Source organism: Podarcis raffonei, chromosome 14 (genome assembly GCF_027172205.1).
Source record: "Podarcis raffonei isolate rPodRaf1 chromosome 14, rPodRaf1.pri, whole genome shotgun sequence".
Taxonomy (NCBI): domain Eukaryota; kingdom Metazoa; phylum Chordata; class Lepidosauria; order Squamata; family Lacertidae; genus Podarcis; species Podarcis raffonei.
In genome coordinates, this window is record NC_070615.1 from 23,571,164 (window position 1) to 23,595,339 (window position 24,176).

At 43.6% G+C, this 24,176-nt stretch overlaps 1 protein-coding gene across 2 annotated transcripts in view; it reads right to left on the reverse strand.

Moving 5' to 3' along the window:
- MCTP2 (multiple C2 and transmembrane domain containing 2) overlaps positions 1-24,176 on the reverse strand; it is a 117,279-nt gene that overhangs the window by 20,895 nt on the left and 72,208 nt on the right. For both annotated transcript variants that reach the window (XM_053364695.1, XM_053364694.1), the window contains one exon: positions 4,335-4,457. In XM_053364695.1, the coding sequence (XP_053220670.1) occupies positions 4,335-4,457 (123 nt within the window). The remainder of the gene's footprint in view (positions 1-4,334; positions 4,458-24,176) is intronic.

Genomic DNA, 24,176 nt, shown 5'->3' on the forward strand with positions numbered 1-24,176 from the left:
CTTGTGGAAGCAAATTCCATAATTTAACTATGCACTGTGCAAAGAAATACTTTTTGTGCGTGTCTGTCTTGAATCCCCCAAAGTTCGGTTTCATTGGATGTCCATGAATTCTATTGTTATAAGAGAGGGAGAAAAGCTCTTCTCTATCCACTATTACCACACCATACGTAATTTTGCACACTTCTATCGTGTCACTTAGGGACGCAGGTGGCGCTGTGGGTTAAACCACAGAGCCTAGGACTTGCCTATCAGAAGGTCGGCAGTTTGAATCCCTGCGACGGGGTGAGCTCCCGTTGCTCGGTCCCTGCTCCTGCCAACCTAGCAGTTCGAAAGCACGTCAAAGTGCAAGTAGATAAATAGGTACCACTCCAGCGGGAAGGTAAACGGCATTTCCGTGTGCTGCTCTGGTTCACCAGAAGCAGCTTAGTCATGCTGGCCACATGACCCGGAAGTTGTACGCCGGCTCCCTTGGCCAATAAAGTGAGATGAGCGCCACAACCCCAGAGTCGGTCACGACTGGACCTTATGCTCAGGGGTCTCTTTACCTTTATCGTGTCGCTTCTTACTTGCCACTTCTGTAAACTAGAAAGCGCCAAATCTCATAGCATTTCTTCACAGGGAAGTTGTTCCTTTCCCTGGATCATCTGCCCTTTTCCAAGCCTTCTCCAGCCCTACAATATCCTTTTTGAAGTGAGGGGACCAGAACGGTACACAGTGTCAATGTAATGCTTACATGCGCAAGGCCTCCCGTATGTGAGAGGGAATCAGCCTAGGCTAATTGGGATTTCCCCTCATGTAGGTCCCTTTCACACGGTCCCTGAAAGTGGGCGCGGCTAGTCAGTGTGAACCCCTGCTCCAGCCCCTCACACATGCTTTCAATGGCATAAGAAGGTTCCTATGAACCCTCCTAAAATGAACTTTTGAAAATAATATGTGATGGGGAAGGGGAGGCTGTAAAGAAAAATAGTGTGCTCGACAAGACGTATGGCAAATCGCAACATCCATCACCCGCTTAGCATCAGTGGACAGAATCCTTGGGATTTCAGTGGGACAGCAACGTGTCGTCAGAGAATGAGTGATGGAGAGGGGTTGTTTTTAACTCTGTGTCCTCAGCCATCATCAGGTTTGCTGGATTTCACTATACCATTTTATCCCCCATAAAAACCCAATACAAACCTATCCCCTTTGCATTCGATAATGACTTGTTTGTCCCAAATTCCACCTAGAGAGTAAAACTTCAATTTTCCAGATGTAATAAAAGCCATGTTAAATGTTTTTATGGCTCCATCTGTAGGGATTAGGACTTCACTCTGATTATTTGGCCTCTAACCATTTGTCTTCGTATTTGATGTGCCTGAAATGGTCAGCTAACTGAAAATGCCATTTGCCCCAATCTGCAACTCTTTTCTCTCAAGTGGGGGTAGGGGTGGAGAGCAGACTCTGAACAGAACCAGAAAAGTAAAAATAAATAAAAATAAAATGGCAGGAAGATGCTTGAATACAACATAATTATAACCACAGTGCTATTATAATTGTTGCTGTTGTTGTTCTCAACATGGCATACATGGTCTACCTCCTCCTCATTTTACCCACACCCTGTGAGGTAGGTTAGGCTGAGTGACAATCAATAGCCCAAAGATCAGCATGGATTTATGGATGAGTGTGGATTTGGGGCCTGGGTCTCACAGTCCAACTAACCAATACACCAAACTGATTATTGCTTCCCCCAAGGTCCTATCCAGATTAAAAGTAACATAAAGTTGCTCGTAAGATTTGCTCTCTTTGAAGTTTCACAAGGTGAATCACAGAGAGTTGCCTTTTGACAGACAGGTTTAAAAACAGAGCCCTGCACGTTACAAAGAAGCATCCTGTTCCTTTCTAACTCCACAGACTTCCTGAACTTTTTTTTTTAAATGCGCAGGAAAGAATTCCTCTTCAGAGCCCCCTCGCCTCATTTTGCCACCTTAGGGCTCTCGTGGAAAAGGATTTGGGCACTTCAAAAGGGCAAGAGTACCAAGCAAAGTTACTTCAATTGAAGGTGGAAGAAGAGAAGGCAAAACCATTAAGCAAAGTTTAAAAGCTGACCCGAATTAATCTTAGTTTGATTCAAACTGATGACAAAAGCAGCTCGTTTTAAGAATATCTGTTGTGGTTTTGAATATAATGACTATAGCGATGTTAACAGAACCAGCTGGACACAAGCAATTGTGTTCAAGATGGATGAAGTTACTATGATATATTTTCTGTGGTGTACCATATCCATCTCTCTTATCTCACAGTCATATTGGGTCAAATATGACTGGCAGGCTTGTGAGGCATTATGCCACCTTTTCCAACCTTCCTGGCGCCCTCCAGATCTATTTTGGACTGTAACTCTTTATCAGCCCCAGTTGGGTCCTTCCCAGTCTTATCTAACCCATGGAAGTTGTAAGTCCAATACATCCGACAGGTTCCAGGTGGGATACAGCTGCATCGCAAAAAAATAATAATCTGCAAACCCCCATATCTCTTGTTTTGACTTATTTTGTTGTTGTTTTATGGTTTGAGGTTGCATTTTGGTATTAATGGATATTGTTTTGCTATTTTATATAGTGTCCACGACTTAGAGATTTCAAAAATAAATAAATAAGTGGTTTAGAAACACTTTTAAATGAAATAAATAAATGAAATAAAGGCAGTGAACAGATGCATTATGGGGCAGAGTGTGCTCAACACAGGCCTGTCTCGTAACACCTCCAAGAACTACCCTAAATTGATAGATTGAATTTGTAGTGAAGACTTGTCCGAACAAGCTATGTGCTGCCTGTGGGGTTTGCTTTTAAGGAAACACATATAGGGCCGTATTCAACAATAGTCCTACTCATAGGAGATGTACTGAAATTAGAGGACATGGCTAAGTTAGGTCCACACATTTCTAAGGGTACAAACGTAGTTGGACCTAGCTGAAAATAACCCATAGGGCTGTTATAAAGAAGCTTGGCACAACAAGCAATGATAGGGCTGCCATATGTCCAGTGTTTTGTCCTGGATCAATAGAAAAAGCACTTGTAAAAAACACTCAAAAACTTTAAAGTCGCTCTTTTTGCTTTGGCAGCCAAAAAGCTAAGAAAGAACTCCTTAGACAATATAGCAGTGAACTGTAAGGGAGACACAGGGATCTAACCAGAGACCATTATTTGTGGTGTGACACCCCTTTTACTTCTTAACACCCCTATGTATATTTGATTCAGATTTTTCATGGCCAACGGCTAGTACAAGAAAGTTATTTGAATTGGAAATAAAAAAAGCTCAACAACTTTCAGGGTGTCCTGGTTTTTACTTTTTGAAGTATGGCACCCTAAGCAATGAATGCAGGGAAACAATTCAGAAAAACTTTGGTTTTGATTCAAGCTATGTGTGTGAATGCTAGGGGTGGAAGGCCCTATGAATTCCAGTTTTCCTGGGTTTCTGATTTTTCTAATCCTAAATTCCCCTCTTCACATTTTACAGCAATTTGTTTTTTTCTGCAATATAATACAGTGGTACCTCTGGATGTGAATGGGATCCATTCCAGAGCCCCGTTCGCATCAAGAGCAGAACACAACCCACGTCTGCATGTGCACGGGTCTCGGGTCGCTGCATCTGCGCATGCGTGTGACGTCATTGTGAGTGTCTGTGCATGTGCAAGCAGCGAAACCCGGAAGTAACCCATTCTGTTACTTCCGGGACGCAACCTGAAAAGATTCAACCTGAAGCAAACGTAACAAGAGGTATGACTGTATAATGCATTTCTTAGTGCTATCTACACTGATGTCTTCATTTCCATGCACCCTTTCCTCTAACCTGTGTGTTTTTGTAGACATTGTTGGCTGGAAAACTGCACTGCAAAATTCAATTAAGTGTGAATTTTGAAGGATAGTTGTGTTTGGGTGTGCGTATTGCACATTTGAAAGATTTGGCTTTAAATGTGTACTAATTCAAATTCCTCCTCCATCCCTAGTAAAGACCAAGGGGTTAAGCCTTAATCAAGGTAAACTAGAAGCGAGGACTCTTTGGTCTTCCAGATGCTGTTGGAATCCCAACACACATCAGCCCCAGCAAGCTGATGGTGTCAGGGGTGATAGGAACTGTAGTCCATTGACACCAGGGGACCCAAGGAAGTACAACTCAAATCAGCCTCAGCTATCATGACTAGTGGTCAAGGATCATGGGAGTTGTAGTCTATTAACATCTGCAGGGTCACAAGCTCCCCATCCCTGGATTCACCTATATGACAATGCATAAATGCAACACACACCACTGTTCCATACTAAATTACAACCAGAACCTGAAATATTAAGCACAACTTAACTTACCTGGGGGTCTTGTGCGCTGGACACTTTCTCTGGAGAGATGAGGGAGAAGTTGTAAGCAAAAAGGAGCAGTAAAGCCAAGGGCACCATGTACAAATCAAAATGCCAAACCGTGACAACGAATACCTAAATGAAACAAAGGAAGACAGAAGGGGCTATTTACATCATTTGATGAAAGGAAAAGAGAGGAAGGAAGAAAAGGGAGGTGTGAAGAACAAAGCTTCTGACTCTTCATTCCTATGTGCATCCTTGAAGCTCTGCTAACCTCTGATCTCTCCCACTTTTGCATTCATGGGAAGATAATCACCTTGGATGTTTCCATGTTCCAAGTGCACCATGTCATCTGTTAGAATTGTTGGCGTTACCTTCTACTTTTGATTTTATTCTCATTGTAGGGATGTACAATTATGTAAACAAACAAGAAAAGAGAGACCTTGATGAAAGTTGAAAAAAAAGAGAGAAAAGGAACAAGAAGGGTGGGGGGAATGGAACACTCATTGAAACTGGATAGAAGAAATGCCTGTCACCTGCAGAACCACAAAAAGGATGTCAGGAGCCAGGCTGCCATCTTGATAACACAGCACTCAAGTTGTAATTAGCTTAAAGATTTATTGCAATACAAACACTCAGCCTCGGACACCTATCTGTATGTCCATGACTTATGAATCGGTTGACCCTTCTGGGGAGTGATTCCGGGTATGGCAGAATATCCGGACCCTATGTCCTTTCTGTTTCCAGCTTTGTTTTCTAAGACCTTTCCCATATGTCTGCTCCTTGGATGAATTAACTCCCCTTACGGTGTGGAACTGCTTTCCCTCTCGCCTGTGTCACTTGAGAGAGTTGGTTGCTCTCTAGCACACTCTCTGCATTCCTGTCATTCTCAAAGTGAGGGGAGTTGATAAACTACCGTTCACAGCTGTCTGGGAAGAATGCGAGCCTCTCTCTTGTTGGCTGCTTCCTGACTCCTCTTGAGCTCTTATACCTCGGGGAGAAGTGTTCATGACAAAGAATGTCTCCTATCTGGTTGTTTTCGATAGACATGAGCCATGCTGTTATAATAATAATAATTTATTATTTATACCCCACCCATCTGGCTGAGTTTCCCCAGCCACTCTGGGCAGCTCCCAATCGAGTGTTAAAAACAATACAGCATTAAATACTAAAAACTTCCCTAAACAGGGCTATCTTTTAAAAATAGGATAGCTGATTATTTCCTTGACATCTGATGGGAGGGCGTTCCACAGGGCGGGTGCCACTACCGAGAAGGCCCTCTGTCTGGTTCCCTGTAACCTCACTTCTCGCAATGAGGGAACTGTCAGAAGGCCCTCGGCGCTGGATCTCAGTGTCCAGGCTGAACGATGGGGGTGGAGACACTCCTTCAGGTATACAGGACCAAGGCTGTTTAGGGCTTTAAAGGTCAGCACCAACACATTGAATTGTGCTTGAAAACGTACTGGGAGTCAATGCAGATCTCTCTGCATTACTCGTTCAGGGCCAAGAGCATAAAAAGAACCTGCTTGGATCAGGCCCATGCCACATCTACTCTAGCATCCTGTTCTCGCAGTGATGCCCATGGGAAGCCCACAAGAGCCCTCTCCCCCTCTGTGGTTTCTAGCAACTGGTATTCAGAAGCATTACTGGCCTCTATCATGGCTAGGAGCGATTGATAGCCATGAGTTTGTCCTATTCTCTTTCAAAGCCATCCAAGCTGGTGAGAGTGAGTTCCATAGTCATGTTTGTTCTGCTTCCCAAAATAGCCAATATTGAAGATCCATCACTCAGGGTATGGGGAACCTCTGGTCTGGGGGCCACGTGGAGCTAGTCACACCTATCTGGCCCTTGGGACTCCCCCACAAGACGCACTCCTTCCTGAGTCACACCCCTCACCAGGCCAACCTCCTCCGGTGCTTTCGTCTGTGTGCAATTTGTCCTTGAGCTCCAGGAGTACTTCTTGTTGGGAGGGTAAAGAGGGGAGTATGAGTTTCTGTAGAAATTGTACAAAAGATAACAATCATGTTCAGTGTTCTTTCCACTTCTGCCTCTGGACCCAAGCACCCCATGACATATGGCTTCCAAATGGTTGCCCTGGAAGAAATGGGGCTCTTTGGCTGAAAATGGTTCTCTCCCTAACCCCCACGTTACCTGATTGCCCATCTCTTTTAATTTTTTTTGCATAAAGCAGCCATAGCAGGTCCCAATTCAAATCAGGACCTGTAACACTGATGAAAAGCATGCCCTCCAAACTTATCTAATGAAGCCAACGATAGTTGTTTGGTTGTGGGTTTTATTGTGGGGGGTTGTCTTTGCAAGGGAGGGGGAAGCACAAGTTTTTCTCTGGCAAAAGGAATGAAAGGAAAATAAGATACACAAGGGAAGAGTTCAGGATCTAGAGAAGGGATGGCCAACACGGTGTCCTTCAGCTGTTACTGGACTCCAGTTCCCATCAGAGGTGGTTATAGGGTAGCGAAACCAGTTTTGCTACAACAATGCTGTAAAACGGAGCGTGAGCAGGGACACTGAATTTTAGCACCACACAAAGGGTTTGAGAGCCCCAAGTCCACCACAGCAGTAATCAGGGATGGCAGGAGGTGTAGTCCGACAATGTCTTGAGGGTACCACACATTGACTAGAGTAATAAGGTTTTGTGTTGGCACAAGGGCTGGTGTAAATGTCTCCCTGTTTGGGGATTCACCCAATTTGAAGGGGTACTTTGGGCAAATCTTGAAATCCTTACAATGGATTGGGGGTTGAATTATTGCCATGCCTTTTTCCAAAAGGGGGAAAAATTATGTAGGATTTGCTGGTGTTTTGAGAAAGCTTTAGAAAGGCAAATGCATAAAAAGTTTTTTAAAAATTCCTCCTTCCCACCAAAAGACGCCTCCCCTAAATGCAGTTGAAATAGCACCATAGAGGCAACTTCAAATTATCTACCTGTGTACAGAGGTGCATGCTGTAGGCAGCTGTTTTCATCTTCTAGGTCTTAACACAAGAAACGAATAGCATCTATGCATAGCAGAGGGTGGGAGATAGAGCATAATAAGAAAAGGGGGGAGAAATCTGTTGACAACAGCTGCCTTTGCCACCACTTGGCCCCTCCTCCCAGTCAGCAGCATCAATGCAGGCAATGGGAAGTCAACTGAAGCAGCTAGAGGTGGCTATAGACAAAGCAGAAGACTGGGGGAGGGGAAAGTGTTTCTACACATGAATCATAGAGTTGGAAGGGACCACAAGGGCCATCTAGTGCAGGAATCTTTTGCCCAATGTGTGCAGCTCAAACCCACAACCCTGAGATTGTTAAGAGTTAAGAGAGGGCCTTCTCGGTAGTGGCACCCACCCTGTGGAATGCCCTCCCGCCAGATGTCAAAGAGAACAACAACTACCAAACTTTTAGACGACATCTGAAGGCAGCCCTGTTTAGGAAAGCTTTTAATGTTGTTGTTGTTGTTGTTGTTGTTGTTGTTGTTATTCCAACTCACAAAGGCACTCACCTTAACCCAGGCATAGGCAAACTCAGCCCTCCAGATGTTTTGGGACTACACCTCCCATCATCCCTAGCTAACAGGACCAGTGGTCAGGGATTATGTGAGTTGTAGTCCCAAAACATCTGGAGGGCAGAGTTGGCCTATGCCTGCCTTAACCTGTTCCTCTCCATACATTTCAGCCCACCGCTGCTTTTCAAGATAAATTAAATAAATAGGCTCCTATAGTTGTTATCTGTCAGGGATTAAACCAGATTGGCAGGTACAGTTCTGAGCAGTCAAATAGCCAGGGGAGAACACATTAGACAGTTGCTCCCTCTGCTCTGTCTGAAACCAGCTGCTTTGCCTGGTAAGAGAGTTGTATGCAATGCCAGCTATAATGCACAGAACTGACTTAAGTTCATTAATTTCAGTGGGTGTCTCTGACTAGAACTAGAACAGGATAAACCTAGAGTGCCTGATGGCAGGAGGACGAATTCTAGGTCCATATTTTAGGCGTAGTTTTGCATTTAGGAAGGAGACTTCTGATTTGGGTGCATGTATAGATTTGCTGAGTTCTTTTTCACACGCACCAGTTTTAATCCTATTGATTCTCTCATGCAGCTTTTATCATTTTTTGCTTTTGCAGTTTTATTTTAATTGCTTAATTCGTTTTGGGAATGCAATTTAAGGGCAGTATAGCACTGCTTTGAAACAAAGAAATAAATAAAACTAACATGCATGTTTCCCATTTGAATTTTCAGCAAAAAAAAAGAGAGAGAAAGAGAAAGAAACGTCGCACCTACAATTTTACGAGAAACGAAGCTGAAATCCCCACGCGGCTGTTCCAAAATTTCTGAGCTGGAGAACAGATCCAACTTGCAAGTTGAAAGGAAGGGCAGGCCAGAGAGTCATCCCGGGTGTTTTAGTAATTAAAGAAAAGTGCATAATGAACCATATGCCCAAAAGGGGCCTGTTTTTCATGCAGGACAGATTTTTGTTTGAATTTTTAATTTTTATATACAGATGAAACACTGGGTGGGATGAAGCAACTGTGTGAGGTAACGCACCATGCAGAAGAGGAAGAAGAGGAAACAGTCAATGTGAGGATGAGCCGAGCATCCTTCGATGATTATGTGTCTAGATTTCACTATTTTGAGACAAAGAATTTTTTTTTTAAAAAAATGCATCCTTCTCTCCTTTGAGCAACTGTTTTAGGCATCTGTTCAAAGTCTCCATGAAAGAGATATTGACAGCTTTTTAGGCTGAACAGTCCAAGAAGAAAAGAACAGAATGCTGCCTGCCAATTTTTAATTTTTTAAAAAATCAGGCTGACCCCACGGGACAAACAACAAGGATTCTTCTGCTATTTGTTGGACCCACCGCGTTGCCTCAACCACTCTGGTTTGGTGGAAAACCTGCCTTTGAAGCTCTAGCCAACACGTTGAACAACAGCAAGCCCAGCGCTTAAGCTCTGGAGTCTCTAAACTTCATTTGTTGTCATTTTCATTCCTTGGCTTCCCTGTTCCAAGGGAAGCAAGGAGTGTTTAACAAAGCTAAAAATAAAAGCCACAAACCTATCAATAAAACCAATTTACTTATACACCATAAAACACCAAGTTACCCCGCTTATTTTTATCATCGTCATGTTTAATACAGCTAAATTCCCAGTGAAGGCTGTCCAGCTTTGACCATATGCACACTGCATATTTGAACCACTATGATAACACTTTAAACATTCATGGCTCCCACCCCTAAATAATTTTGGGATCTGTAGTTAGTTAAGGGTGCTGAGAGTTTTGGGGAGAGCCCCTCCCAAAGCTATAGTTCCCAGAGTTCCCTGTGAAGAGGGATTTATAGCTCTGTGGTGGGAATAGGGGTCTCCTATCAACTCTCAGAACCCTTAACAAACTACAACTCCCAAAATTCTTTGGGGGAAGCCATGTCTGCTTAAAGTGATATCACAGTTTTCTGAAATTATGGTGCAAACGTGGCTCTAGATAAGGTCATGTGGCCTCCTTTGAGATTTAAGATTTTGGGTTTTTTGCATGTTTTATTTACTGTATAGGTCAAGTTTTTATTTGTATGTATAATTCTTATGTATATGTTTTGAGTTGCCCACAACCTGACCTTGGTTGCCATATGATTACTGATTTATCAACTTCCCTATATGGCCTGAGGTGACACAAAAATGTTAAAAAAGCATGATGGAGGTATATAAAATTAGGTATGATGTAGAGAAGGTGGATAAAGAACAGCTTTTCTCTCTCTCTCTAATAACACTAGAATTCAGCGACATCCAATGAAGATTCAGGACACTGGAAGATTCAGGACATTCAAAAGGAAGTCCTGCACACAGAACATTGTTAAACTATAAAATTTGCTCCCCCCAATTGGGATGGCCTTCAAAAAAGGGGTTAGAAAAAGTTATGGCGGGTGGGGTTCATAGAAAGAGAGGAGTTTTTTTCTCCTTCCTAATACCAGAACATTGGCCCTTGTGACTTTCCATAGGCAACTCCCCTCTACAGCCACATAAACTTTCCCCAAGCCGTATCTGTATCCATCACCAGCCAGTGTGTAGAAGCTATCCTGTTCTGCAAAGGGGAAAGGCATATTTGTTGCTCTGCCTCTGGACTCACCCACCCCTGGCATGTAGCCCCTGAAAGGTTGCCCAGAAGGATATGCAGCCCTCAGGCTGAAAAAGGTTCCACACTGTGTGTCTTATGGGGCTGATGGGAACTGGAGCCCAACATCTGGAGGACATCATGTTGATTGACCCTGAGTTTCAAGGGCACTTAGGAGAATATTCTCCCTGTATTTCTGCAAGACAATGAGGGTGATATATGAGAGACACCCAATATGTCTCCACCTTTGAGAAGCTGTCTAGGGGACTGCTTAACACTTGAGACTTTGTGCCGACCATCAGGCAATGGCTTTTTCCACCTGCTTTGCCCCACCCCCAGCCCTAGGAGCCTTCAGAATGGAGCTGTTGCCATGGGCATTATGTGTATGTGTCTTTTGATGAACTGAGTGGAATATTATGAATCATGGAGGTGGGGAGTGTGTGTGTGTGTGTGTGTGTGTGTGTGTGTGTGTGTGTGTGTCTGTGTGTGAATTTCCACAGTGCTTAGTTTGTTAGTCTGTTAATTGTTAATGCTGTTAATATTACTTTGTGGATTATGAGTGCTGCAGTCCTTTGTGAATCTCATAATATGACTTTTGTTGTGGTTGTGCTGTTTAACTTATTTTTTTAGTTGTTTTGTTAATGGTGTTTTATAGAAGGTGGTTGTTTTACAGATGATTTGTTCATTGTTATACATGGTTTATGTTGTAATTGTGATGTTCTATTATGTTTTTGTTATTTATTGTTTGTGACTCGGGGAGTGGAAAGTGGACTAGAAATATAATAAATGAAATGTAATGAATTTACCTCCCTGCTGTTTGTCTGCTCAAAGTCGTCATCAACACCAGCTTTTCTCATAGACGCAAGGACCCGGTACCATTTCCCTCTCCAGGTAGGAAAGCAGCTTATGAAAAGCAATTTTGAGCAGGAAAAAGCTGGAAGGGAAAGGGTTGAGCAGCCCTTCTCCTGCTGCTATTCCACTCCCCACTGCTGTATCTGATGCTCCTTTTCATTTAAAAGAAGCCATGGAGAGAGGCAGCTCACATTCATCCTTGCTTATTGTCTAGTCTGAACCAAAGTTAACCAAGACTGAAACACTACTTGGTATTCTGATTGTATACACTTCCACAATCCTTTGCTTTGCTTGTCACATTATTATTTTTTTCTCAACGGCATCTCTCCCCTTTTTTAAATTATGCAGGTGACCAATGTGATAATGAAACACTTTGGCACTGTTTTGATCCTTCAGATATAATGACAATTAGCACCATGCAGCATCTATCTTAATGCTTGCTCCATTTAATGAAATGCTTATCGTAGTAGAAGGAGTCTCACAGTTTTGGAGGGATCTATATATGAATGATTAAAAAGAAACTGGCCCATTTTTTGTACACACACAGAGACACCACTGCTCTGTTTCCAAGACTCAAGGACACTTGACAACAGTTCTGCATTGTAAAGTGGATCTGTGCACATTAAAGAGATAACACTGGGAAGAAGACATCATTGACTGGCATCAGAACATATGAAGCTGTCTCATACTGAGAAAGACCACTGGCTACTGGTCCACAAATAATGAACTGAAGCCAAGGAATTTCACTATTCGCTTACTAGACGTAGCATGAATCCAATCGCCAATGATGGGCAACCCAACAGTTGTGGTTGGACTACAGCTCCTACCATCTCTGACCATTGACCATACTGGGTGGGTCTGATGGAAGTTTGACTCCAACCATATCTGGAGGGCTACAGTTTGCCCACACCTCCTTTAATTAAGTGTGTTTATACCATTTGACACATCTTCCAAGGAACTCAGGGCATCCAACTCACCACTTCCAGGCCTGCCTGGGCAAACTTTTTATCATATAGTTTAATCCAGGGATGGAGAACCTGTGACCCTCCATATGTGGCTAGATGACAACTCTCAGACCATCAGCCATGACGGCTGGGGCTGATGAGCACTGAAGTTCAACAGCACCCAGAGAGTACCGTCTTGTCCACCATGGCATTTTAGAGGGTTGGGTCTAAATGTACAAAGCTACCCCAGCTATGGAATCATCTCCTCAGTACTACTTGTCTTCTGGCACCAACTTTGTTAACTTTTAGGCTCCATTAAGGTTTTATTTTTATTTTTTGCCTATAATTTTATTTATTAATATTGAGTATTTTACTGCTGTTTCTATGAGTTTGATGGGGTTTTTTTCTCTTTTATGTTGCACATTTCTATTTTATCATTTGTTGCTTAATTTTACTATTCAAATCATATTTTATATTGGGTTTTGTTTTTTCCATTCAATTGTAAACTGTCTTGGCAGGTTCTCAAAAGTTTGCCAGCATTTTAGTGCAGATTATTTCATTCACACACACACACACACACACACACACAGGCATGCAATTTTGCCCAATGTACAGATTTTAAAATTATTATTATAAGCATTCCTGTGTACATTTATCCATATTAGATACATTTTGGAGTGTATTGCCTGGTTGGAGAATTGCGTTGCAAAATTCAGGGAAGTGAGAATTTTAAAGGATGGCTGCATGGCAGTTCACGTATTGTTTCAGGAAGTGCCAATTAGGTAGAGTTCACAATATAAATGTGAACTGAACCAAAATTCCTCACCCCACAATCCCACTTATGGGCTGAGCTATCTGCATAATATCTGTCTGAAGAACAATGCACAGTCCTTCCAGATCAGAAGGTGCAGAGGTGCAGTGGCCAAGGGTTCAAGACTTGTTACCATTTCTGCAACAGGGTTCCTGCCTCCAGCATCCTAGGGTTGGTCAATCAGCATGAAAGGTGGAGGCTTTTAGCCACTGAGAAGAAGCCTTCTCACCTTTTGTGTTGGTTGGAACCAAACACAGTGAAAAGAGGTGAGTCAGCCAGTGAGGATTGGCTCCTTGGGTCAATCTGGAGAAGGCAACCAAGAAAGAAGTTATCCCATAAGCTCCAAAGCTAAGCATTTAGGAACACAGGCAAAAACAAGGTCCTTCAGTTTCCAGAGAATAGTGTGGCAAGTTATGTCAAGTACAATGGAACTTCAAAGCAAAAGCAACCGACGTTGCTTCAAAAGAAGATATCTGAGCACTCCAAATCATTTGCCCAGAAAATAGTAGATTTAGCTGAAAGTCAACCTGTGGAGACCTGCAATGGTTGTTGCAACGCACCCATAAGTATGATTATTGTGTAATTATAAGATTGTTGTATAATCTTAAAAGGTTGTCTAATGGTATGGCTATGAGAGCACTCAGCTGTGGCAATTTCTGAATTTACCACTACACTACTTGACTTGACTTAAAAGGGCCCAACTTCCTCGCCTATTGCGAAAGAGCAGAGTGGCCTCTTATCTTTCTGGGTCTTTTGCAGTTGAGTCCTCCAGGGAAGTTAGGGCCACATCCTGGCTCCCTGGGCTCATCTGATAGTAGGATTTCTGTTACCCTTCTCCTTTGGGTTATATGTATTATTTATTCTCTACACTCTCCTCCTTTACCTGATGAAGAGAACTCCTGGTCCCTGACAAAAACCCTGTCAAGCCTGCTTGCTTTTTGTTTGTTTTGATGCTTTGCTGATCAGTTGGCAAACCCACGCAGCCCCCCGTCTACCAGAATTTCAGTAGTTGCGTGTTAACACAGCTCAAATTGCCTCACAGCTGAAGACGAAACGTGCATCCAGTTATCAAGATTTTGTACAAGTTGTACTGCAGATCAAGGCTGAAGCAACAGATAAGCAAACGGGGCTAGAAAATAACTTGGGGGTGGGGGAGAGACGAGAGAGCAATTCTGCCAGAATGAACCAGAAACAGTAACAACAAAGGGTGTAAGGAATATAATATTTTGGACTTTCCCCCCATTTGTGATTGTATATCGCCACCTACAGGAATTCCCCACCTCTCTACTCCTTGAAAACTGTATAAAGATTATGGCTGATGCTTCTAGACTATTTTACAAAGTTATTTAACAGGGAACTCAATTGGAAGAGTGTGTGTGTGTGTGTGTGTGTGTGTGTGTGTGTGTGTGTAAGGGCCAGGAATTCCCACCAGACATAGAATGAAGCATTTTGACTAGGGCAGTTGTAATAAATGAACACTTCTTAGCATGGACTCAAGATTCATTTCAAGTGTTCAGAGCCTTTCAGGTGAATTCCCTCAACAACGTGCTCACAACTAGCCCCAAATTGGGGTAGCAAATTGTGTGAGGGTGTGGATGGGTGTGGAAGATGTTTATTTAACTCCATTAAATAAATAAAAATAAAAACATGTTTTTAAAAATGAATTAAATTTATTAGTCACTTGTCACCCAAAAGGTTTCCAAGCGACTTGCACTGGAAAAAAATACATTTTTTTCTGTCATCAACATAGCAATATGTAGTTAACTGAGCTATATGGAACTTTCCCATCAGTTCTGTAGAGTTAAGAAACATAGGCCATAGTCCTGTTAAAGTGTACAGAAATTATTATGGACATTACTTTCTTGCAGAAGCCAGAATGGATAATTCTCAGCATTCTTGACTTTGCCAAGTTGGTGTCCCTCACCTCCCATCAGCCCTGTCAGAGGTGTCAAGTTGCCCCCAAGACTGAGGGGATACACACATGACATCACGTTGTCTGGAGGAGGATGAGAGATCTGGAGGAGCAGGCCTCTGAAGCTGTGCATCGCTCAGCTCTGTGCCTTGCCTCCTCTGGAGGACACTATATTGACAAAGAAACAGAATCTGGCCTGTGTGAGCAGGTGGTGGGCTAACCCTTACTCGTAGGGTATCCATAGTGGGCTACACTCCTCCAAGTCTCCCTCTTACTTTCTGTAAGTTTCCATGTGCATGCACACATACCACTTATAAGAACATAACAACAGCCTCCTGGATCAGACCAGTGGCCCATCTAGTCCAACATTCTGTTCTCACCGTGGTCTGTAAGAAACTCATAAGCAGGATCCAAGCACAACAGCACTCTTACCCCCTGCAAGCTAGACCTGAGCACAACAGCAGCACTCTACTCACCTGCGATTCCTAGCCACTGGCATTCTAAGGCATAATGCCTCTGTTGCAGCTAGTAGCCACTGATAGGGTTCTCCTCCATGAATCTGCCTAATCCTCTTTTTAAGCCATCCAAGATGATGACCATCACTGCCTCCTGTGGGAATGAATCCCATGGTTTAAGTATGCACTGCATAAAGAAGTACTATGTTTTATTTGTCCTGAATCTACCGACATTCAGCATCATTGGATGTCCATGAGAACAAGTGTTACGAGGAAGAAAAACCTTTTTCTATCCATTTTCTCGATGCCATGCATACTTATATAAACTTCTGTCAAGTCACCTCTAACTCAGTTTCTCTCTAAAATTGTTGTTTAGTCATTTAGTTGTGTCCAACTCTTCGTGACCCCATGGACCAGAGCACGCCAGGCACTCCTGTCTTCCACTGCCTCCCAAAGGTCGGTCAAACTCATGCTGGTAGCTTCGAGAACACTGTCCAGCCATCTCGTCCTCTGTCGTCCTCTTCTCCTTGTGCCCTCCATCTTTCCCAGCATCAGGGTCTTTTCCAGGGAGTCTTCTCTTCTCATGAGGTGGCCAAAGTATTGGAGCCTCAGCTTGAGGATCTGTCCTTCCAGTGAGCACTCAGGGCTGATTTCCTTAAGAATGGATAGGTTTGATCTTCTTGCAGTCCATGGGACTCTCAAGAGTCTCCTCCAGAACCATAATTCAAAAGCATCCATTCTTCGGCAATCAGCCTTCTTTATGGTCCAGCTCTCACTTCCATATATCACTACTGGGAAAACCATAGCTTTAAGTATACGGAGCTTTGTCGGCAAAGTGATGTCTCTGCTTTTTAAGATGCTGTCTAGGTTTGTCATTGCTCTCTCTAAACTAGAAGGTCCCAAATGCTGCAACCTTTCCTCATAGGGCGGCCCCTCCATCCCCTTTATCATTTTGGTTGCCCTTTTCTGAACCCTTTCCAACTCCATTGAATACTTTTGAGATGTGGCAACCAGAACTGCACACAGCATAATGAGGGACATGCTGATAGTTTATACAGAGAAGCCAACAAAATATTTGGTACTGGTAACAAAATATTGGAATATCAGTATCAGAAACAGCACTCTCTCCACTCATGATTCCTGGCAAGTGGGATTCAGAGGCAATCCTGAGATAGATGGTCTGACTTGGCACACAGCTGTTTCCCATGTCCTAAATCAGCCTCTCCCATGGGAGATGCAATAGTCCATAAGAACACAGGAAGAGCGGTGCTGGACCAGGTCAAAGGCCCAATTAGTGCAACATCCTGTTCTCAGAGGAGCCAACCAGATGCCTCTGGGATGCCTGCAAGCAAGACCTGAGTCCTCTCCACACCTGTTATTCTCAGAAAGCGATACTCAGGGGCCTACAGCTGCCAATGGTGGAGGTAAAACATAGCCATCATGGCTAGTATTCCCCATCCATTCTTGTAATATAGAAGCTCTCCTCACTGCCACTACAAACATCAATAGGCATTTTATGGGTATTAAAATAAAGAGATGCAGTACATAAAAATAAATTCTGGCAACTATTGTGAGTAAAAAAACACAAAACAATTCAAGGCGAGTGAAAAACAGCCCACAGACAGCACTGAGCCACAGAGGTGGGTGAAGGGACCATGATGGGGGTTTTCTCTCTCCAGAAAACATCGGATCAGGCAGCTAAAATTATTGCCGCCGTTCTCTTGTAACTGTCACCTGTGGTGGGTATAATTACAGGTTACTGCCGCCAGCACGCCCACCTCATATGGCAGTAAAAAGGACCACTGCTTGCCAAGCCCAGGCGCACAATGGAGAAGACGTACCATCTAACTGAGTCCAAAAAAGAGAACAGCCAGGGAGACTAATAAAAATGACAGCTTAGAAACAAAAGTGATAAAGCTCTGAAGCTTCGGAAACCAACCAACCAACCAACACACACACACACACACACAAGCAAGCAAGCTAGCTAGCTGGCAACGTAAGTACTGAGCTCAGTTCTCTGACAGTTCAGGGCAATGCAAGCAGTTTGAATTGTCTCCTTGTTTCCTTTCTGCTGGGTTTGGGTTTTTTTGTTCTTCCTTCCTGACATAAAATGCTTGCACAAGTTATTAAGAGCCAGGAGGGTGGACGAAATCAGCAAAACAAAATGAAAGGCATGGCTAGCAAGCCACAAAGAGTATTCAAAATGGAACAAAGGTTAGCTTCGGAAAGGCTGTATCTCAGTGGTAGATCATCTGCTTTGCATGCAGAGGGTTCAGTCTCTGATATCTCCATGTTCTCTGCATGAAACCTTGGAAAGCCACTGCCAGTCAGTGTAGACCATGGGTAGGCAAACCAAGGCCTGGGGGCCGGATCTGGCCCAATCACCTTCTAAATCCGGCCCGTGGACGGTCTGGGAATCAGCATGTTTTTATATGAGTAGAATGTGTCCTTTTATTTATAATGCATCTCTGGGTTATTTGTGGGGCATAGGAATTCTTTCTTTCTTTCTTTTTCCAAAATATAGTCTTGTCCACCACAAGGTTTGAGGAACAGCGGAGCAGCCCCCTGCTGAAAACATTTGCTGACCCCTGCTGTAGACAATACTGAGGTAGTTGGATCAAAAGCATCACGCCATGTTTCTAAAGGCACCTTATTGCTCTCTCTTCCCGAGCACCACAGCATCAATGCACAAAAATAAAGGTATCCACCATTTGTGGCTCAGCACACTTGAAAGATCATAGGTGGCCAGTGTGGAACACTAGATAAATATGAAAAGCTTGATCCAGCAGGCTCTCCTTATGTTCTTATGGGTAAGTTGCAAAGTTCAGAGCAGCAAAAATATGACATATGTAGGGTCTGTACCACTTGGCCCACCCAAGCTACAACTCTGCATGCACAGAAGATATAAATATGTTCATTGGAGGCATCACCACTTGTCGTGGGAGACAGAACTAGACCTGCCTCCCCCTCCAAATCCTGTCCAGCCAGTCAGTCAAGGCAGCACCTGGAGATCATCTACCTCCCCTGACTTTGGTGATGCTCTTTCCCCATCAGAGGGAGGGAGGAGCCAGCACTTCAGCTTCACCATAAAAGCCTGCCAAGTTTGGAAATGGGGGGACCACCACCTTCCTACTCTGCTCCTGTGTTGTAGCCTCCCTCTCCCATTCCTCCTCACCTTCCACTAGAATCTGCCCTCCTGGGCTTTACCCAAAGGGGCTGAGACACTCGTGACAGCATGCAAAATAATGGGGGATGACCACTAGCCTATATGTTTGTAATGGGGAGAAGGGCTATAATTTATCGAATAGGAAGAGATGTACATCAGAAGCTATTGACCATGACAGACATATAAAGCTTTTCATATGATACCTATGAAAAGCCCTGCTAAGGGTCCAGCATCCCACAATGCTGTAGTTTTCCACAATGGCCAACTAAATGCCTATGGGAAGCCCACAAGGTGATAGCAGTTGTATGGTGGGGTGCTGGTTAGTGTCAGAGACTGGCTAAATGAGGAAGATTGATTGGTGGGAGTTGGGTGGGCTCCGAAGACTTAGATACCAGATTCTGGTGGTGGGATACTGAAGAGAAATCTGCAGAAGAGACAAGCTGGGAGTGGGTTGAGTGATCAAAGGGGGGTCATGAGAAGGAGGCCTTTCCAGGACACAGTTAGAGGCCGAAAGTCACAGCGTGAGCACAGACCGTCCCAGTCCTGCTGACTCTCCTCCCTCTCTGACACCCTGTTCGAGGAGAGTCTTGCACATTTGCTGAGCAACAGATCAGGCAGGCCCAGAGGAGGAGCTCACCCCATCAATGCAGGTTTCGTCTGCTTGGGAAGGATCCAGACTGAAAGGCTAGAAGGAGAGGGTGCAGCTAGTGGTCAGTTTCAGTAACATCTCAGCTGGAGGACTCTGCTGCATTGTTATGTTCTGTTAATAAAGAGCTAATTGCATTCTGTGCCTCCCATGTGTGTGCCTGCCCTGTGGTTGACCTGGCTCGCTGACGGCTCCTTGACAGAGTGCTGGACAGAGTGCTCCTTGACAGAGTGCTGGACCTGAGAGACCAGGGTTCAAATCCTCACTCTGCCATGCAGCTCACTGAGTGACCTCGGGACAGTCACTGCCTCTCAATCGAGCTCACAGGGTTATTGTGGGGGTTAAATGAGGGAAAGAACCATGTGTGCCATATCTTGAGCCCCTTGGAGAAAAATGTGGGACATAAATGCCATAAATAAATAGTGTTCTGCCATAGGTGACCCTACTGCAGCTGGTAGTCAGTGGCATGTTGCCTCTGAACTGAGAGGTTTTATATGTGGTCAATAGTGATGGCCTTTTCCCTAAACTAAAGGTAAAGGTAAAGGGACCCCTGACCATTAGGTCCAGTCGTGGCCGACTCTGGGGTTGCGGTGCTCATCTCGCTTTATTGGCCAAGGGAGCCGACGTACAGCTTCCAGGTCATGTGGCCAGCATGACTAAGCCGCTTCTGGCGAACCAGAGCAGTGCACGAAAATGCCATTTACCTTCTCGCCGGAGCAGTATCTATTTATCTACTTGCACTTTGACCTGCTTTCGAACTGGTAGGTTGGCAGGAGCAGGGACCTAACAACAGGAGCTCACCCCGTCACGGGGAATCAAACCGCTGACCTTCTGATCGGCAAGTCCACAGCGCCACCCTCATCCCTCTTTCCCTAAACTAAAAAGTCCCAAATGCCCCAACTTTTCCACATAGCAGAGTTACTCCATCCCCTTGAACATTGCCCTTTTCTAAACTTTTCCAATTCTACAGGGGGTTTTTTTCAAGGTGAGGTGACCAAGTCTATTTTAGCTGATGAACATGATTTTTATTTTGTTTTGTGAGAATAGGAAATCAAAGTCAGTCCAAGAAGTCTGCTACCAGATGGTGCCCTCTGATTTCATGTTTAGAATTCAGCTGGACTGATAAAAAAAAACCTTTGACTTAGTTCAAAACTGGCGATGGGAATATGTCCTCCATCTGAGGGCCCCACCCTCAATATCTGCTGTCTGAGGTGGCTGCCTTACTCTGCCTAATGGTAGAGCTATCACTGTAGAAAACTCACATTGGTTCTCTCCATTTACCCTCCTGTATCATCAAGGCTGGTGAGGCCGCTTAAGTCTTCATTCAAGAAAGGTATATTTTATAAGAAAAAGCCCCAGCTTGCATACAAACTTGTCTGTACAGACTTTTAAAGGGCTGGAGTAAGGGTGGAGGAGAGACATTCGAATACAACGTCCTTTTAATTTCCCTCATATTACAGTAATTGCATTAAGAAAACTGTAATTTCATTAAATGGCATAATTACCATTAATACTTGGCAAACTGTCAATAGAAGGGGTAATTATTCCAGAGAAAAAATTATAAGCAGAATGTGCAACGATGCATAATTCCTCACAACAGCAATTCAACGCTTAAAATTTACCTTTAAAATGTTTTTAAAATATGTATTACCCAGTGGTAGCAATTAGCTCCATGTGGCAGGCGTAACTTTCAGGACCAAAAATCTGCAGAGGGAGCTTTTCAGCAGAGATTTAGAAGGCAATTCAAAGCAACTTCCCAAATACTATTAAAAGGAGGAATCTTGGAATATGTTTCACTTTTGCATTCATTAGGAGAAGCACACACAAAAATGTGTATACATTTTCATGCACTTTTGGGGTTTTTTAAAGAAAAGTTTGCAAACTCAAACAGGAATGCAACAGACTGAACTTTTTGCATTGGATCAGATTGTTATTACGTGTGTGATCTTTGCTGTCTATTTAGTTGTTTCTTCAGCTTGTAAACTGCCTTGGGTATAGTAACATAGAAAGGCAGCATACAAATTGAAAGCGAAATGAAAATGAGCTCATGATTGGGGGAAATGAGAAATCAAGAGAAACTGAAAATTTACAGGTTCAGCCATCCCTAGATCCTAGTCATGTACCTGCCCACCACCCTACTAGCCAGCTGTTTCCATCAAAGACAGAAAGCATCCTTATAAAAACAACTAAACATTAATATATGATCTATTAAAACAAAGAGATCATGAAAACATATATGGAATTGTTTTTAATTGTTTTATCATTGAGGCTCTTAACTGCAAGATTGCTTCAAGATATTTTGTGGGGTGAGACTCCTAAATGAAATCATATAAATTAAATATATGAATTTGTGTGCTTGTGTGTGTGTGTGTGTGTGTGTGTGGATGAGAGTGGAGGATGTGGATTTGAAGTCACAACTGAAAAAAACAACAGTGGGATTTTGGCTGCTGGGACTTGCTGATGAGACTCTTTCCTATTTTTATTTTCAACCAATATAGGCTAAAGAGTGAGAGAACCACCAAAGATGATGAGAATCAGGGCAGAATTATTTCCTGCATAGTTCTGGCAAGCGGCACACCCAATAGCTGCTAGGGTGTAACCAAACCGTTAATTTAAAGAAAACGAGGCTTTGCAGAAACTCAGAGATGGAACGGAAAAGGTCTATCAACATATCCTGACAAATCAGCCCAGAATCATATCCACCCACTAAGGGCAGGTCACAATTTAGAACCAGAACACAAACTTCTGCAAAATGAGCAAGTGACTCCAAATCAAGACTGAGAATTTATTTCAATAACACACCAAGATAATTTTATCAATGGTCAACCATATACAGTTAAGGAATGTGAATAATAATTTAAAAAAACAGGACAGTGCTGAATGTTCTCCTGTTCTGATTTTCAGTTCAGAAATAATGTCTGTTCTACTGCAGGGGCGAGGAACCCCAGTCAGCACAGAGCGTCTTCTTCTCCATGGCTAAAAAGTTCCCCTTTCAGGCTGACTGGGGGGCTCCAGGACACTGCAGAAAGGGGGCTTGCTGCAGAAATAGTAATGGGTCTGTGACTGTCAGGGACTGGACTGAGGAGGAATGGTGAGGACCGCCCACCCCTTCCTGAACCTTCCCAAGAACAGGAGGACAGTGTTGATTTAGAATAGTGGTTTGCAGAAGGTCATAGTTCAGAGGCTGCAGAGGGGAAGAGCTGGGAAATATTGGGAGAGCAGCAGGAAGAAAAAGAACCAGGGGAGAGACAGCTGACAGACTCAGTGTCTTTGGAAAGCATTCATGGACCAACACCACCCCCGGACCCAGCGTGCACTGAGAGTAGTAGAACAGAAAACTCAGAGGCAGAAAGCACAGGTCAGCCAGAGCAGGGATAATGTAGAATAAGAGAGATGGAGGGGTGGGAATTTACTTGGAGCAATGCCATTATCTGAGAGTTGGCATCATCCATCTCTCTCTGTGAATTTTGAATAAAATAACATGGTAAGAACTTCTTGTTTTCCCATTGCTGGCTGCCAGCCGTGAGGGAGGGGGAGCCTGACAGTGACCCCGCTTGCCCTGCACAACCGCAGACCACTACACCTCTCCTTGGAACACTTCCCAGGCTCACAAACCCTCTCTGACCCAGCTCTTAGACTTCCTTCTGTCATTTTACCTGGCTGGAATGTGTCCAAGTGTGGTAACACCTCTTGTTTGCCTGGGTGAGGGATGGATAGAGATGATTGTGCCTGGTCATACTCTCTTTTCCCACACCGAGCCATGGTATGTGGTCCTCATGAGGAAATGAATCCCTTGGAATGGAAAGGGCTCCCCACTGCTGCCTTAGTACTTTATACTATACAAAGGCATATATATCAAATCTGTTGCTCGTATTAGGCAACGTCCATCACTGAAACATACCCTCTGCCTCAGAAGGTTACCCACAAGGGAATGTGACCTTCAGGCTGAAAAGGGTCCCATCGCCGCTTCCATAACATGGTATTGGTATCACAGCACAGTGCAGCTAATCAGATTTGGTGACATGACAACCTTGTTAAGAGCAAACAGAAGACTAGCTCTCACTGACTTGGTCAATGGCTGCTGCAGGTAGGGGCTCACAGGCAAAGCTATCACATTAGGGCCAAGTGTAGGCAAGATATTTGTCTATGACGTGTGAGTATGTGCAAAGATTTCAGTGTGTTTGTGTACATATATTATGTAACGCCACACACCAGATTCTGCATCAAAATGCAATTTTGTTGCTTGCATACAAATAAATAAATAAGCAGATTTACCTTTTCCTGATTGTTCTGCACAACTTGGGAAAGGCCAGCTGCTATATGGATGTTGGTAGACCCATCCCCAAATATTGACAATCTACCAGACACTGCCCACACAATTTCTAGTTCTTACGGCTGCAAATATCCATTTGGAACTTGTGGTTTTGAATATATGTTATCAGGACATTTGATTCTGCACCTAATACTAGATTTTGTAGCAGGATTTATATGCTTGCCTGGAAATGTAATGTAAACTTTACCCTAGAGTTAATGATGACTACTCTTCCATTGCCAAGAAAGGGGACAGATTTGCAAATAATTTGCACATGCTAGTTTATATGTATATATCCCAATGTAGGGGAAATGCTTTTTATCCAACTGAGTTCGACTCACAGTAGACCAATTAAAATTAATGAGTATATCTAATTTAGGCCCCTTAATTTCAATAGGTTTACTCTGAGCAAAATGTCATTGGATGCAACCCAATTTCTATAATTTGAACAGAGATTTTGCCACAGTGGGAAAGAATGTGACCAGGGGACCTGTTTGCTCCCTCAGTCTGCTTTCCAAATGCTGTTAACTGAGGGTGGGGGACAAATTCAAAGCCCAAGCTCTTCCTCCCTATGGTTCTTTATCTCCAAATTAGACTTAGACCTCCAAATAGAGGGGCAATTCAACTCCACATGGCTCTCTGAAATATAAATAGCCCATTCCTCC